Below are 17529 nucleotides of genomic sequence, written 5' to 3'. Positions count from 1 at the left end.
AGCAGGAAATACGAGAACTGCCTTGAAGACCATGAAGTTACAACAGCACAGAGCTTGGCTGTACTCATAGTGGTACGTTCTAAAATATATACAAAACCCTGTGTTCTTGGTAAAGAATTTGCTATGCTTTTTGCTCTGACTGAAACCAATTATGGCTATTCCAAGCACTTAAAGGGGTGAAGAAACCTTTTCTTTCTTTGCGTAAAATATTTGTGATTTCAGCTGTATCGCAACAAGGAGCTGGAGCAAAAAGTACCAAAGCTAGCTGAGAAGACAATTTGGTTTTAACATACAAAATGAAACAAAGTGCTTCTACTGTTTTCAACTTGGAGTTTTTGTGCCACCTTAATTCCACCATGACTATCAATGTATTCTTGAATCACATGTGAAGGCAAGTGTTATATGGTGGAAGAAATACATATATTCAGCATAAATAATGCAATCAGTTTCTACGCAGTATAGAAAGGGAGATCTATGTTTTCAATGTCTCTCAGAAAAACTTAGAATAAACTTTCATTTGTATCTTTCATACAGAAATATAAATTTGCACACATATTTGAAAAGTAATAGAGAACTATTTTTCAAGTTGAATATCCTAAATTTGGTGTATTCTGGTGCTCTTAGGCCCATATCCTGAGTAGAATGATTGGTTGTAACAACATTACTCCTGGATAGATGTTGGTAAGGTACAGATAAATCATTCTGACCTGAAAGTCAGGAAGAGACTAATGGTGGAGGAGGAATTGCATTTTTTTCTTTGCTGTATTACCAACTATATGAAACCATATCTTAAAATAAAAGCACTGGATTTGCAGAAGCAATAGTTATTATTTGGTATCTTTTAAAATTAACTCCTCAAGCCCTTGATAGGCATCAGTAACAGAACTTACTGATTTCAGTAGAGGCAGGCTTGTACAAATGGCATATATTTGTCTCTTTCCTAATATGGGTCTTTCAGCTCTTGAGCAAACTTTTCCTAATGAATCACAGGGTTTGATAGCTTTTCCACTAGGCAGTAACTTAAATCCTCCACAGCTGTGCAATATTTTTTACTTTAAACAGCAACTATTTAGACTATTAATGATAGTTCTCTATAGCTCATCAGTAAGTTAATATGAATAGAACAGCCATATTTTGACTTTATGTTGAAAAGAGAGCTAATGCTCTACTTCTCAACAGTTACTTTCTCATGTTGATGACATTTATCTGTTATTGAGAAGGTATTTCAGTCAAATTCCATGCATACAGCAAAAGAAGTATTTTTTAAATGTAGAAATCTATGTTAATGAAATAAATATGACACGATCTGACTGGGCTTACTCAGACTTCTTCAGACAATTCTACCTGCGAGGTAAACTGCAGCACATATGATTACAAGAGTTGATGTATATGTAATTCTTTAGGGGTACACTAACAGAGGCTGGTTTGGGATGCAGCTGCCTGATAACCCTTAAGAATAAAACGAAGAAACCACCCCACTGCAATGAGTCTGGAGCCAAAAAAGAGTAAACTAGTGAAATGGGATTTATAACCAGCAATTCTATTTTGCTAAGCTGAGTTCAGCTGAAAGTACCCATAAGTGCATTGTTGAAGTATGAACAAGAAGACAATACAACAAATTGTGATCCAAACTATTCAGCATTTACAGTGCTGTATACAGGCAGAAATATCCTGCATTTCCTGCATCACCTACAAAGGGGTGATCACCTCCATTCTAGTTTTGGAATTGACATAGCTAATTGTTTGGGAAATAAGCATGGTTGCTTTCATGTGCAATTTGTACAAAATTAATGTGTGTTAGATTTTGTCATATATGGACGGGTATATCCCAAACAGAATGGTATCACACACAGAAAAAAAGTGAAAAAACCCAGCTAATGTGAAGAGGGAGAAAGGGGAAAAAAAAGACTTTTGTAATGGCAGTTGCAGATTTTAATTTAGCCCTAGCCGGAAAAAAAATATTTGGATACAAAATGATTGCTTGCAAGTGATCAGGAGAAAGTCAGGAAATATGGGTTCTATTATTTATTTTGTCTCACAGAGTTGCATAACAGTGGTTACTTGCATATTTTTGAAAGTATCATCTGAAGCGATTTAGAAATGTAAGTACCGTGTATATGCTCTGGGGTTTAGGCTTAAGCATTGCTTTTTGAAATGTAACTTTAAATGTCCCTTAAGTACTTGTCAGCACTTTTAGAACTGTCTCTGGGATGTCTACAGATCCTATTGGAAAAGAACAATGCACAGAATACCTACTCGTGTTTGTGAATATTTTGTTACACCAGAAGAAAATTTACCATTAGTATTTAGTTTTATTTTGGCAAAGATAAGTATTTGTTACATTCCAAATGTTTCCAGTTCTGAATAATTTTCCAATAATTTCCTGCATTTATGATAAAGATATCATCTATCACTAGAACATTTTCTGCTTAAAGAGCTGTTGGAACCCATCACATTCTCTTAAATAATCTGGTTGGATCAGAGCTAGGCTGTTCACCACCTGACTAAATTAGGGGGTTTATGCCTCATATTCTATAAGTCACCCGAGAAATTCTGCTTTTGGTCTAGTTTGGTCTAATGCTAGTTCTATGATTTTGGTACTGGTTTTGCTTCCAGTGTGCCCTCTGGATGAAAGTGCCTTTTCAGAAATTCTCATTAAATCATTCAGAATGTGTCCCAGAACAATCTGATTAAAATAGATTAATTCAAATTCAAAACACTGAATTACTTAGCTAAAAAAATTAAAAAAAAAAAAAAATTGACAGAGCATGATTTCCTTGAAGGATGTGGTAAAAGTTTCCTAGAAGGATGTGGTAATCGTCCTTTTTTTTTTTTTTTTTTTTTCCTTTAGTTTTGTTGCACGACAGTTCAGTCATATAGACAGAATTTCGCAAATCGCACAAAGATGCAGTCAGAAATGAAGGTGTGTTAATTAATTTCAGTTTGGTATTTAGAATCAAGCAGCCTGAGCACCCGTCTGCTAATTTGAACGTTCTGATTTAAATTGGTGTACAATAATTTTTTTAAATGGCTTTATTAATAGCTGTATTATTTGAATTGCTCAACTTAAGAGGCATTTAAAGAGACAAGTATAAATGGTCTAGGAGTCACCATTTACTTTATAAATGGAGTGGAAACTCCTAAGGGTACTTTCAAAATTCACGTAACATTTATTTTCCTTTGAACGAATAAATACTAACTACAAACTCCAATACCAGTTCACTCAAATATATGGCTGTTATACAATTAATAAGGTAAGAAAACATGCCAAATTTATTTTTTTTTTTACAGTAAGAAAACTTCCTGACTGTTGAAACAGATAAACAAATGCTCAGACAGAATGCCCAGTATTCAAAATATAACGCCAGTACTCTAGGGCAGAATGTAAAAGAGAGAAAGAGGCTCAAAACACCTGTGTAGTTCATTACATTAGTAAGTGGGAGGAAGGAGGGCACAGCCAGCCCCTTATAAGTGGTCAGCAGGGAGAAGGGAGGGTTCCTAACAGGGAAGAGGGTCTCCAGGTGTTTCCCACTGTGGATTTCTCCATGTTTCTTATGTTATGTCTTATCTGATGAGGTAGGTGGTTGTGTTTATTTCCTGAGTGGATGAATCATCTTTTTGGAGTCATAATTTGGACATAGGATATAAAAAGTTTAGGGTTTGGTTTTGTTTGTTTGTTTGTTTTTTTTTCTGACCTGTATACGGTGTTTTAGAGTGCTCTAAAAAAGAACTTACATGCCTAGGAATTCATATACCTTTTTATTTTGTTTTGGTTTTCAGTCTTTGTTGGAAATATTGACCAGAATCACCATATTCAGTAAAAAATGTAGAAAGCTTAGTTAGAAGAATAGCATTTTGCTGCAAGCATAGTTTGAAAACAGCCTCTTGAAGTTGTATTCAATTTAGATTTTTATAGGTAACAATATGTGTAGGCAGACTGCTGTTTGGGTATTTGTCATGCTTGCAGTTTGCACGTTGTCAGAGATGTGCTTGGTACATGGTAGAGATCTCTTTTTGTACAATATAATAGCATGATGTTGGTAAAAATGTGCTTAAGTCATACACCCAACAGTGCTGGGTGAGGTATTCACTGGGCTGAATCTCAGTTTGGGCCCAGGTATTTGTTCCTCTCCTTGTTTAAAGGCAGTATTACCATTTATCTTCTGTGGTACTGGAAAGTGATATGGCTGTGATGACTTTAAGCCTTCTCATGTGTAGTTTCCTCACACAAGCAAACACAAAGAACTGCTGCTGGGGAAGGTTTGTACTGCTCTTTCCTACAGTGCAAATCTCTTTCTTCTTGCAAGGTAGCCCTTACAAACAATACTCATTACTTGAATCATTATGTGCTGGATTTATATAGCTAGTTCACTAAAGCCTTGTAAAATCTCACCAATAAGCATTTAAGAACTGCTTGGATTTCTTTATATCACCTTACATGTCATGTGCAGTCCTTAAGCTGCATAGGCTTATGCCTATTAGCATGGTAGAGTTGAAGTTGCTTTTGCAGTGGAAGATGTGCTTTCCAGTTGTACTAGTATTGGCTGCACTCTCTAGAATTCAGCTATCTTTTCTATTTTACTTCAGGGTTTCTGTTTTTATAAGGTCTTTGCTGCAGGAGCTACATAACTACTGTATGGAATTGGTCTATTCCCCACTCTGTGATGCCCTCTTCCCTTGAATTAGCTACAGCCATATTTTCTCCCAAATCCATCTGTTTAGTGGCCAGGTAGAGGGCCTGAACATTGCTATGGTGTGGCTCATGTAGACCACTCAAAGGGCAAATCTAGCATCACAGAGCAGTGTTGCACATGTGTTATGCAAGAAGCTGGAAAGCTCTTGCAGTGAGTGTTTCCACACTCCTGACAAGCAAACTTCACATCTGCCCCTTCCTTGGTTACAGCTGTGCATACGAACAGCCCACAGAACTATGCAGCAGTTCACCCGAGCAGCTCTGGAACTTCAGCACAGATGCACATGCAACCTTTCAAAAGTCAGTGTTGACTGTAATTGATTTTTTTTCCCCCTAGTATCTTCACATCTAGATAATATGTATGTCCATCTATAATAATTCCTGTCTTTAGTAGTCATAAAGTTCTCTATTTACTTTTTTTTTTTTTTCTCTGTAAATAGTTACCACCAATTGAAATATCAAAGTCCACTTGACATTTAAAGATGACAATAAAAACTTTTAAAAATTATCACAGGTTGTTAATGAAAATATGCTTCTTGTTAGCAGGTGGGATTTATTCTGTTTTGAAATACACTACCTTGGAGTTAAACAAATAGCAAATTCCAAGGTACCAAAATGGTCAAGAACAAGTCTGATCAAGCTACTTTTTATAGTCTATACCACTTTCCAGTGCCTATTAACATATTTAAAAGAGAGCAGGCCAGCTTACAAAAAATGGAAGTATGTTAAGGGATGGATGCTATTAAAGAGTGAGCTACTAATGTGAGGAAATTCCTTCAGAAACCCCCACGGTTAATGTGGGTATTCAAAAAGTGCTTTGATTGGCGTGATGGAGATCAGTGCTGTTTCTTACTCCCTGTTGAAGTTATTGTGGCTGTAAATGTTATGAAATTGTTGTGTTTTCTGAGGTTTTATTTATAGTTTTGCATTAACCTATCAATGTTCTGTCTGTGCTTAATTTTGAAAAATTCCATTTTGAAGGAAAATTTCAGTGTTTTGAACAGAATATCTAAACTTTTTAATAATTTCACCCTGTTTTGGCATAAATTGACATAGCTTTGCTGATGTTAAGTGGGATTTATCTGTCTGATTGTCTGGTTCAGACTGTTTACAATATTGTGGTCTCTTGATAACCTGTGCAGGTACTTGATTCATGTCAAGGCAGTGTTTGAATACTCTAAAAAAAACCAAAACCCTATTATAATCTAATCCTCATTTTGCTCTTTGTTTCTAAGCTAAATAATAGTCAAGAGAGTGTATTGATTCCACTGGCATTTTTATTGCTTTTTTGGTGTGTTTTCATGAAGTTGTGGGCCACATCTGTGACTATCCACTTCCAACTTTTCAGCACCAATTGTTACAGAGACTTTTTTCCATTTGTATAAATGATGTCATGTGTTATGAAAGTTTTAAAGCGTGACAATTCAGTGCTATGATTGTTAACCTCTGTTATGTTATTGCCATAGGAATTTTCACTGCGAATTTCTTAATAATATTTCTAAATTACACACACTAGAAGACTAACCTGACCTTTCTATCAGCTCATATCCAGAATTAAAAATTAAAAATAAAGTCAAAAGTCAAAAAAGACAATCGAAGTATGGTTGCCAAGTATAGTCATAGACAGCCAATTATGCAATGAAAGCAGTATGCCACCCAAGAAGAGTAACAGCTTTCGTCTTCCTGAACTTGTTCTGTTTTTATCACAAAAGTGTTCCAAAATATACTACTAGTTGATACATCTTCTGGTGTAAAACATTATAATTATATGGTTTAGGATGGCTTGGTCTTCCTGAGCTTTAAATAATATGGAGGAGAAAACCAGCTTTGTTCTGTAATCCTGGAACCTAGAAATCTAAAAAGAAATCGTTTTCAGATACTGAAACAATACAGAAAGCTGGAAGCTGTGAAAGGAGATATCTGGATTTTGGTTTTGTGTTGCAAGACTGACTGTATAAGGAACTAAATTTTCTACCAAATTGTATTTGCCTTTATGGAAAATGGCTTCCTTAAGCTTCCTGTTTTTCTGTTTAGCTACTGAGTTCAGTTATTTTAGCCAGCATTCTACTAGCCAATATTCTATAAGTATTTAATATCTATAACAAAATTCTAGGTTTGGGAGTTTTTTTCACTAATAATTGTTAAAGCTCTTCACACAGAGGTGAATCACTCTTTTTCATAGAGATGCAGAGAGTTTGAAGTATTTTCTCCAAGTATGTAAGCAAATTGATTAAAAGCTTGCATTAGCCTCAAGTCTCTTGAGTCTCACATCAGGGCCACTTCTGAACATTTTCTTCATGATGGAGTAATAATATGCTTTATGATACAATACTGAATTTTTATACATTCAGAAGTTGTAAACAATGGAGGGGAGAAGCTGTGAGGAAGAAGGGACTCCAGTTTATCTATGTATCCTGTAACTGCTTCTGCAGTTGGCTGCTAGACTTGCTCAATGGCTCCATAAAAATGTAATGTTTCTCGTTTCTGATATATCTCAGTATTGTGAGATTCAGAGAAGCTGCCAAGTCACAGCTGGATTACAAAGGTGTCTCAAGGTTAACTGAATCAGGTTAAGCACAATGGGTATAGATTCAGCTTAGACGTTTTTCAGTGCTCATACTGATCTTAGACCATACCCCAGTTTTGAAGCACACATAACCTTGTTGGAGTATGTGAGCTTGTGAAGCTGCTGCTGCCTGTGCTTAAGCTCAGAGGTTTGATTCTCCCATCACAGAGTTTATGCAGTTGTCTTGTGATCACACTGAGAAGGAAGCGAGTATAAACTGCTACTGTCCTGACTTTACACATTTTTCAGCTGGTAAATACCACAGAATAGCAAAGTGATGAAGATTCAGGAGGTAAATGCAGAAGTGCTGAACAGTTTTAACTGTGTTTCACGGCACCCCTGTTGTACTGAGTCTGTTGAACACTGCTCTTGACATTGATATATGCAATCTGAAGAATCTTAGTGCAATGGTTCAAGACTTTACTCCCTCCTTTCTTCTCATCACTCTCCCCAAAGGGTGCTCTTATCAAAGAAGTCAATAGAAGCTGTAAGAAGTCAGGCATAACTCAGCTGCTTCTGTTATCTGCATCTTTGCTAAAACCCATCTGCATTGGCAGCTGATGGTGAAAAGCTGGGATTTGTGGTATAGGCATGTAGTCTTCTCTGTTGTTTGAAAGTTGAGGGGTGGTGTCAGAGCTAGAGAAGGAGCAGGGAAATCTCTTGTATTTAGATCTGATTAATCACTGTGGAAGATAAAGTCATACTTGGCACTGTAGGCTGTCTTGAGAGGATACATGTATTGCCATTTGAATTAAATGTGTTATAATTGAAAAGATTGGTGAAGTACAAATGTGAAGCAAAACTACTTGTATGTTAGTGAATGTTTTTCTTCCCCTGATGTCATTGTAATTGTTGAACAAACAACCTCCTGAAAAAATAAAAATGTAGTTGCAAGGCAGACTTTGTTTGGCTGGAATGTACATAACCGTTGACTAAATCTGGTGTATCAATACCTGCCTTGAAATAATTGATTTTCAGATACTGGATGTTCTTACTCCTCTACTTTTGGTACAATATACATAGTCCAACACTTGTTTTACCGTAAGAGGCATATATAAAATTGTATTGGATATAATTCTGATTTCTAAGCAAGTTTGCGTATTTAACCACTGTTTAACCACTAAGATGTATATAAAGTGAATTGCATCTTCAGTTAGGGTTTAAGTTTGAACAAAACTTAAACCTTTGAGTTAGGGTTCATGTAATATTGCTGAAAACTGACTTGTTGCATTTTGATCAAAATAGAAGTAGTTTTCCAAGATAAAAATCTTAATCAAGATTTCAGCAATTTTGTGCCAAGATCTCACTAGACTTTTTATTTATTTATTATTTTTGTTATTGTTGGCTTTATCCACTGAAAAGAAGAGGAAATAGGCACTTTCTGGGTTTAGAGCACACATGGAATATGATAGGATCAGACGTCTTAGGACTCAGGTTCCAGGAAGGCTTTTCTAGTAACTAAGAGACCCTTTGAAGTCTTTAAAATGAGATTCCAAAGGCAACAGAGCGTGGAAAGTCCTAAAGCATCATCCAGTCGTAGTTGTAAATCCTCTTGGATGGAATCAAAATAAACTCTGATTTTTGCCACTTTTTTTCTTGAGCAAAATCAAATAAAGTCTGGCAAAAATTCATTATCACAAACTGAAATGAAAGGAGGAGTAAGCAGTAATAAGGACAGATTTATTTTCTATCTAAGATAGAGTTAACAAATTGCCATTTTATCTCCAAGACTTGTGCAGTCACTCACTTTTTACAATCTTTAACTCAAAAAGTCTGTTTTGTGTGCCCACTTACATTTTGCGTTCTGTTCATGTGAAATAATCTATTTTTTAATAAAAAGAATATAGTTTAGGTTTGAACAAGGTATGATAAATGATTGTCAAAGAGTATTTTTTATGAATAGCGAGTGATTTTTTTTTTTTCTGGGTGACCTCACCTCTTGGCTACTCCCTAATTCTTTAGTTTTCCAGTATGTGACTCTAGGTTCTTACTCAGCCTTTTAGATTCCAGAATGAAAGCAAAGCTGTCAGGTGCAAAGTTATTTCCTCTGCTTAGATCACTGTCCTCTGACTTGCTTAGTTTACTCTTGAGTTATCACATTTATGTCCACCAGAAGGCTCTACTGCTTTCTGAAATGTTCACAGAATAATGCCTTCAGGTACCTAACAGGGTCATCACCGTTGTAAACAGGATTCAAAAGTTTCCCTTCTCTGAAACATTTCTTGGACCAATTTAAACAAGTGACTGACTAATACAGGTTAATTACAATTGATGAGTGAGGATTTGGTTCAGTATTTATTATTGTCATGGAATTTCAATCCACGTACATTTAACACAGCAGCCTTTGAATCAAAATCTTGGGAAATTTTAACTCTTTCATTATTTTTGCTGTTACTTTCATAAGATGCATATCTATTTTTTAAATTTATTTTTTATTCTGTAGCTTACTAGAGAAGTTTCAAATACAAAGACCCTAATTCTTCACCATCTTGCAATTCTTACATGTACAGTCTTCACTGACGATAGAAGCTCTGTGATTTTTGGCACTTGCCAAAGTTATGATGAATTTATTTTACAGACATTTCTCAATGTGAAAGTTGATCATCACATGATTCATACTCCACAGTTCATGGGCTGAAAACAAGTAGCTGGCTCTGTCTACAGAACTGTCAATGCAGCTTCCTTTATGAAGCTAAGTTATGATCATTAAAAAGAGCAATTTTTTCTTGTTTTCATTTTAGTAGCACACATTGATGATTTGAGAAAAGAATTCCTTCTTTTTATTATGTAAGTTGAAAATAAGGATAAAATCAGAAGGTACTTGTCAGAGAAACACTTTTTGTACTCATTGATTAATTTGACTGCAACTGTTCTGGGATTCCGTCCTGAGATACAGGTCTGATTTACCTTTTAGTAACTTTCAGAACTGAAATCATAGAATAAGAATATCTGAACACCCAGATTAATACATCTTTGTAATGGTTATGATTTTAAAATGAAGCTTTTTGGAGACCCTGAATAAAAATAGGCTGTTTAGTTTTCTAATGTTAAATTCTTTCCTTGGGAAAAGTGTAACAATCCAGGTAGGGTTTTTTTTTTTTGGTTTGGTTTGTGTTTTTAGTTTAGTGGGGTTTGGGTTTTTTTTTCCCCTCATATAATATTATTTTAGTAGAGAGCCATAAAGCACATATTGAAAAAGGCTTCTTGCGTATTCTGAGGGTATAACAAAAAATAAGTTTTTCACAATCCTAATTTTTGGGGTTTCCTATAAAATCCAGGTTGTTAGTATTCACATTTTTCCAGTCCTCTTCACTTATATTTCCCTAATCTACTTCTCCACGAGTGGATATTATTTCATGGTATACAGTGGATAAAGAGACTTAAAATGGTGGGACACTTCCCACATTAGTTAACTTTAGTGAAGAGAGTTCATCATAGTGCACATCCATTACCAGATAAACCATTCAAGTATTTCTTTTTCTCCTGATGCTCATTGCATTTAGCAGAAAAAGAATTCAAAGATTTTTGTCACTGCACTATGAACATAAGGATTTAACAATTCAAGGTTGCCTTTCTACAACTTGTAATAGTTGCCATCACTAAATATTCATAAAGTGTTCAGAAAATAACAAGAGAATGGATTGCCTTTAGCACAAGATGATCTCATATTCTCTAATGCTTTCATTGCAGAACATTTCAAGATGTCATTAGTGTGCTTCAGCAGCATATGATCCTGCAGAGGATTGAGAACCTCTACTTAAATTTGAAATAATACTAAATTACATTTTACTTGAGCATCATGGAACTAAACAAAAGCAAATTTGCATAATTACTGAGCTCCACATGCTGTCATGATCTCTTTAAAGTGCTTGTAAATAATAATACGAAAAAATGAGTACTGTGGATATTGACTTATCTGCAAAAATTTAGAAGAAACTATTTCAACATTCAGAAACAGGTTTTTTTCCAATGCTTTTTATTGAAGCAACAGTTCAATTCAGAATTAGCCCTATGGATCTCTATTGTAGCAATGCAATGCCTTCCTGAAACTCAATGGGAGTCATCTTGAATATGGACCAAATAATTTATTTGGCTGCTGGCCATGTGTTGTCTTTCAGAGCAGTATGGTTATTCACTATGTAACACTGTAGGAAGAGGGTACACATAAGGAAACAAATTTTAAAAGAAACGGTAACATTAGGCAATGGAGTTTTAGCTGCATAAGTTGCCAAGCACTTAACGTAGTCATGAAGAAAAGAAATTATGAAGCCCACTAGCCAGGGGCTGATCATACAGAAGTGCTGTTCTTATAGAAAATAAGCAGTCAACTTCAGTTGAAAGCTCTATCACACTAACAATTCTTGAAGTCTGATTTGTTGATTTCATTTGCTGCTGCTGTTATAAAAAGCACAATAATGCTTACACCCTACATTAAAAATGTATTTAATAGCATCCTTGGAAATATCTTTGCCCTTTCAGTTGACTGTAAACATTCCACCAGCATGTCTCTGGTCCCTCTTCCTTATATTGTGTATTTCAGAACAAGATTATAATCCTGTGTGTTTTCCTGTTGTATCTTAATAGTAATGTCTTTTTAGGGAGACATCATGTTTCTCTAAATAAACAATATATTTGTAGTAACATGGAAGCCGATGAGGCAAAAATAGTGGCTAGAAAATTGATGCCTTCAATTGTAAATGGAAGATATATAGATATTTGTGTGAAACACACAAGCTAGTACAACAATTCTTTTGCCAGTTCAAAAAGTGCATCTAGTAGAGCTTTGCAAAATATTGTATGTCCATGCTCTCTAGATGAGTCATGGTTTTGGAGGATGGGGGAGAAAATTTTTTTTTCAGCATCATGAGCATTGGAATAATGAACTGCAGAAACTATAATAGATTTTGTTCCTGGCTTGGCAAACTATCTAAAAGATTTTGCAAGAGGGTTTACATAATTCTTTCCATTGAACTTTCTAGTATTGCATATGTTTTAATTGTTAACTGAAACACACCAAACTTTTAGGTAGTTTGTGGACTATATAAATGTGGTTTAATGTTTCATAAGTATTTTATGAGCAGAGTATGTGGTTATACATTTTCATACTTACAACCTTAATTCACTTGTTAAAATAGGCTCTCTGTTTGCTAATAGTTACCAGCTGTAGCTAATACATTAGCAGATCTACAATGTAGTATTTAAAATGACGCATTTCAAAATCAGTAACAAATGTCCTGCTGTAGGATTAATTGGAAAACTTGTCTTCTATGATGGTCAGTACACTATACAAAATTCTTTTGAAACTGCAATAAATCAAGGGATAAGAAACAATGATGTGTAAATTTCTAAAAACTTAGGAAAAGGAAAAGCAAAAATTACTTACTGTAGTTGTTGTTTGCTTCTCTTGTCCCTTTTACTTTGCCTCGCTTATCAATCCTCATATACCACTGAGTTCGACAGAAAAGTCTTCTTACTCTTACATCCCCCCCTTCCATATAATCATAGCTTCTGGTATGTCGCTCAGGGCTGGAACAGTTCACATTTGTAGCCATTTGCTCTGGAGTCATGTCATTGCAAGCTAAAGATATAGTGCCCATTAGAAAGATAATGTAAAAGTATGATCTGTAGAGCAAAATTGGCAGGATCCATGTCAGTATCCATTTGTGCATTATAGTGCAGTGTTCTGGGTGTTCATGAACAACATAATGAAAATTAAATCTCAAGTAGACTCTTGCTCTTAGGTCACCGACCTGCCTTCTGTCTTTACGAGTTACAGATTCATTTAAATGAGATTGTTCCCTCTTCTAGAATTCTGATCGTTATTCCTTAATAGTTAATGGCGAAATAGAAGAGCTTCTTAAATATCTCTTCAGTCAGAATATCCTTAAAGACACAAGTTATAAAAACCTTTGTTGCCGTGACCTTCTGTACTACTTGAATTTGCTGCTTGCACTGAAAATAAAAGATCTGTGAGAAGAGGTGCATGTATAAGTCATTATGCTCAGTTGTTACAAACTTGCAAGGATACATTATGCTACTGAAAAGTACCATGCATACATGCTAAGCAGATTTTTAAAATATGCAAATGTAAATACAAGAGAGATCTCTCACACAACTTTTTACATAAACAGACATTCAAACTGGTTGTAAACATAGTTCTGCCTTCACTCTTAAGTCCTTTGAAAAATCCCCTATCAATCCAAACTTTTCTCATGCACAGTAAAATTCTGCTGATTACTTCATACCTATGTATTCACCATTAGCACACTCTATCAGATAATTTTTCACTAGTTTATATTTTAAAATAGACCTCATAGTCTTAGTCCTGTAGTTTTATTCCTATCCTTTTCAGTTTATCAATAGAAAAGGTTTTCTTAATGCTTTTTCAGTATCTAGCATATACAAATGAAGATAAAAGTTATTAGCTATTAGAAACTGTTGAATGTTCTTGTAAAGGACAGATAACTTACTTGTTCCTGTTGATAAGAGCTGGATAACCAAGTACTCCATTTCTGTTGTCTGCGTTTTGCAACATGAGACCCTCTACTGTAGCTACAAACTTTCTCAGCTCAGACTCCACCAGAATTATAATTGTTTCCATAAATCAACACGCTGGAGAGATGGTGTGTATGTGCTTATGCGTGCATGTGTGCGTTGAGCCTGTTGTTCAGCCCTTTTCGATAAATACCTTTGCTGACCTCACTTGGAAGCAATTAGAATTTAACCAGTCAGCTGTCAGTTGAATGCACGAACAAAAATAAAAAGAGGCTTGCATTGTATCGTGTCCAGTGGTCATCAGAGGGAGCTATGTACATAGTTTATACTTCAGATCTCGAAGAATCTACTTTCTAAAAACATATACTTCATGCTCTGTGGATAAAATTTCTTTGCATGCTAGCTAGTGTTTCTGTGCTTTGATTTAGGTCAGTATTTTTCTCTCCTTGAATTTCTCTTTCTGTCTTTTGTACTCACATGCTTATCTCTGTTTGCTTTCAAATCTCCTCAGCAGTTAGATGGATTCATAGTGCCTTTCTGATGGATATATGAAATGTGTGTCGATTACGTACTGTGGAGAGGGGTCTGCTGTGGCCGTTATAGATTATGCAGTATATTTTTATATCATGGACTTGAAAGAGGAACAACTGCACTGAGATTTTTATTTGGTCAACCCCCAGGTGAAAATGAGGATGCATATTTGGACGTTTCAAAGCCTGACATTCAAACACAAACTTTACCAGCATGAAGGATAAATTACTACTAGGGAACAGCCTTCCTTAGCAGGCACAGTGATTAGCTCTCGAAACACACAACATGAGAATGAAAAGTGGTGGCAATGCAAGAAAAACCCTTATACTGCATACCAGCCAATGGGTGGCCAGCAGTCTTAAAATACAGAGAATCAAAGGAATTGGTAGACGTGCCTGGTTTTCTGCTTCTGTGTGCGGATTTCCACCTTTGGCACTAGTCTGCTACCCATGGTCCATGCTCCATTTTACCCTTAAATTCTGTTGAGTATCTGGGAAATGTATTTGTAAAACGTACTGAAGCTAATTTTTCAATAGCTTCTTATCCTGTATAATTTCCACACCATTGATGTGTATACACTTCAGACCCTTTAGTAAGTAATAGTAACAAGGAAAATTTGGAATTAATCCACATATTAAGAATAGTTTACTTACCTTTAGTTGTCTGTACTTGGAATGATAAACTGCTTAACATTATCTTGCTTTTAGCTCAGCCCCACTCTCTCCTCTCTGTAGAAATGGGTAACAGTTACTTCTTAAAAATGAAGTAGAGGCAGTTAAAAATCATAGGGAGTACATATGTGCCACCTTGTGGTGAGGGGGACGGAAGTAAATTGTTTTTTTTTCCCTGGAGCGATCCAAAATGAGCATAAAGGTGTATGGCACTAGGCAAACTTGTATCACTCAGCCTTTCCTATACACAAACACAAAAAGAGACAAATTTCCTTCCTTAACATCTGCAACTTCTTTTTCAGTCCTCTCATTTGACACTAGCTTCGCATTCTTTTTTTAAGCGTTTTCACTTGAAGTCCAAAGTTGGTCAACTTTCCTTGTCGTTATCTCCATTCCAGCCTGTTCCATATATTCTGTGGCTCAGTCTAGTTCTCCTAGTTCAGCAAAAGGCTCAATGTATGCAGCTTTACAATGTGAAAGGCATGGCACTTAGAGCTTCCAAAGGCTGAATGTCTGCAGTAGGTACACAAAGAAGCAGTTTTCATTAAGGTAACCGTTGTAAACTGTGGTTACGGTTACTTCAAGTTTGACTTGTATCTTGTCAACCCATGACCACCATTCTGACAAGAAGTGGGGACTGAGTGATTTATCCCAGTTGCAGTTTTTGCCAGTACATTTGCTGGATTTATATCAGTGTGTTCTCTGATCCATTCCATTACAGAATGACAGCAATGAAAAAAATTTGTGGTATTCAAAAGGCTTATCTGTTGTGTATTATGAAGAAAGCAATCAAGGATAAAAGGTAATCTGTGTTTTGCTCAGCAAAGTAGGATACAACTAGAAATGATTTTGTAAATATTCTGGGTCTTTTATGTGCAATACCAACTTTCACTTTCAGATCCATGCTGGTTTTAATTTTAATTTTTCCTTGCTAATTTATTGTTTCTGACAGTTAGTAACAGGAGAAAAAAGACATACCTGAGGTTTCAGTTCCAGAAAGCTGGAGCTACTCATGGTCCAGGCACAGGCATGTATTTTTCTTGGCTCTGAAAAAATAAATAACTTGCTGTGTGTTTTTTAAATGGTGATTCAGTTCAGATTGTTATGAACTTTTGCATTTAGAAGAAATGAAAAAGACTTTTAATAAGGCACTAGCTTGAAGTTTAATCAGTCAACAATGAAATTAATCTTTAATTACTGCTGATAATGTTCCTATCTTCACATTTTCCAATTATAGAATAAGTTTCTGAAAATGCTTTAACTGCAGGTTTTTATAATCACACTTTTGTGTTTTGCTATACAAGTATAACTGTGTATTTTTTACTGAAAGGTTTCCATCTTGATCTGCATATGAAAGTCAGGATTCTTTGCATAAATCTCTGATCTCTGGAATGATCCACCCCACTTCTCTTAAGCTAACTAATATCTCTCTCAAATTGATCTGCTTTTGTTTTATGGAAGATTTAGCTTGACTGGCACTCTTTCTTCTAGTTTCTTACAAAAGTGAGCACCAAGGGCTTTGGAAAGCCAGTCCTGAGCAAGTTATTGATGCATAGAAATTGTCTGCTTAAAACACTAGTGTTTTTGTTTCTTTGGTGAGGTTGTCTTTGAAGAAATGTGTTAAGGTATCGGGACCACATGAAACATGAAAATGTGCAAAATACAGATGCTGTAGGCCATCCTTTAATATTTAAATTTGCCTCCTTTATGTTAACACATGTATTGGTTCCTGCTTCCTAGCTGATAGACAGCTGTCCACAGCGCTGCTACAGTGCACAGGCTGAAAAGAAAAAAGTGGGAGTAAATTGTGAGCACTTTGCTTCCAGTCATGACCATCGTGCATAGGCCTTCAGTTCAAATGGAAGGAGCTTAATAAAGTCTATTCCCTTTTTCCTCACATAGGAAATTACTTTTTTTTTTTTTTTTCCCCTTTTAGATGAAAACATGACTATAGGGGTCCATGCTTTCCTCATCTCCAGGCTGGCTTGTTGTAATATGTACCGCCCAGGTTTGGCAACAAGTCATGAATGCAACTTCTTTAAAAAACCTTCATTTTGTCCAGTTTGCCCACAGGGCAACACATACCTGCTAGGGAACTATCATTCTGCTGTTCCTTGTTCCCTGATCCATTTCAAAATTGCTTTAGAACATCTTCCAGAAGTTCTAGAATTTAAGACAGTAGGAAGATAAAAATATCTGTATCAGACTTTAAACCTAAGATGTTGAGTTTTAATGCCCTGCAGCAATAGCTAAAATGAGATTGGAAGGTCCTATGGAAAAAATTCGACAAATGTGAAGTTGCTAAATGTTCTCATGGTTAAATCCTTGTCCTTCATTCTCTGATCTCAGAACTCGGGATTAGATCAAGGTTGACTTGTGCTACTTGCAAAAGATACAAGAGAAGTGCTACTGTTTGTGCAAATCCGTCAACACTGATACTGAAAAAAGTTGCAATGTGCGTGCAAAAATAAAAAGTAATTTAACAAGGTAGTAAAAACAAAAGAGAGATGAGGAATATGGCACTTTAGTTTGGATTTATCTTTTCAGGTTGTAAATATAAGATTAAAATCCAT

The 17529-nt window shown here is 35.6% G+C and overlaps 1 protein-coding gene across 2 annotated transcripts in view; it reads right to left on the bottom strand.

Moving 5' to 3' along the window:
* The window catches only part of FGF7 (fibroblast growth factor 7), a 28909-nt gene extending 14981 nt beyond the window's left edge, over positions 1 to 13928 (bottom strand). The window contains exons 1-2 of one of the 2 annotated variants that reach the window (XM_008945088.1): positions 13730 to 13928; positions 12643 to 13211 (exon numbers count right to left, since the gene is read on the bottom strand). In XM_008945088.1, coding sequence (XP_008943336.1) covers positions 12643 to 12928 — 286 coding nt within the window. In that variant the 5' untranslated portion in view covers positions 12929 to 13211; positions 13730 to 13928. Of the gene's footprint in view, positions 1 to 12642; positions 13227 to 13729 lie in introns of both variants that reach the window. The other variant, XM_008945095.1, reaches the window with a different exon arrangement.
* Positions 13929 to 17529: the final 3601 nt, after the last annotated feature.

This window comes from Merops nubicus, unplaced genomic scaffold (genome assembly GCF_000691845.1).
Source record: "Merops nubicus isolate BGI_N331 unplaced genomic scaffold, ASM69184v1 scaffold5220, whole genome shotgun sequence".
Taxonomy (NCBI): domain Eukaryota; kingdom Metazoa; phylum Chordata; class Aves; order Coraciiformes; family Meropidae; genus Merops; species Merops nubicus.
Note: the sequence above shows the minus strand (reverse complement) of the source record. Positions and strands in the feature narration are given on the sequence as shown.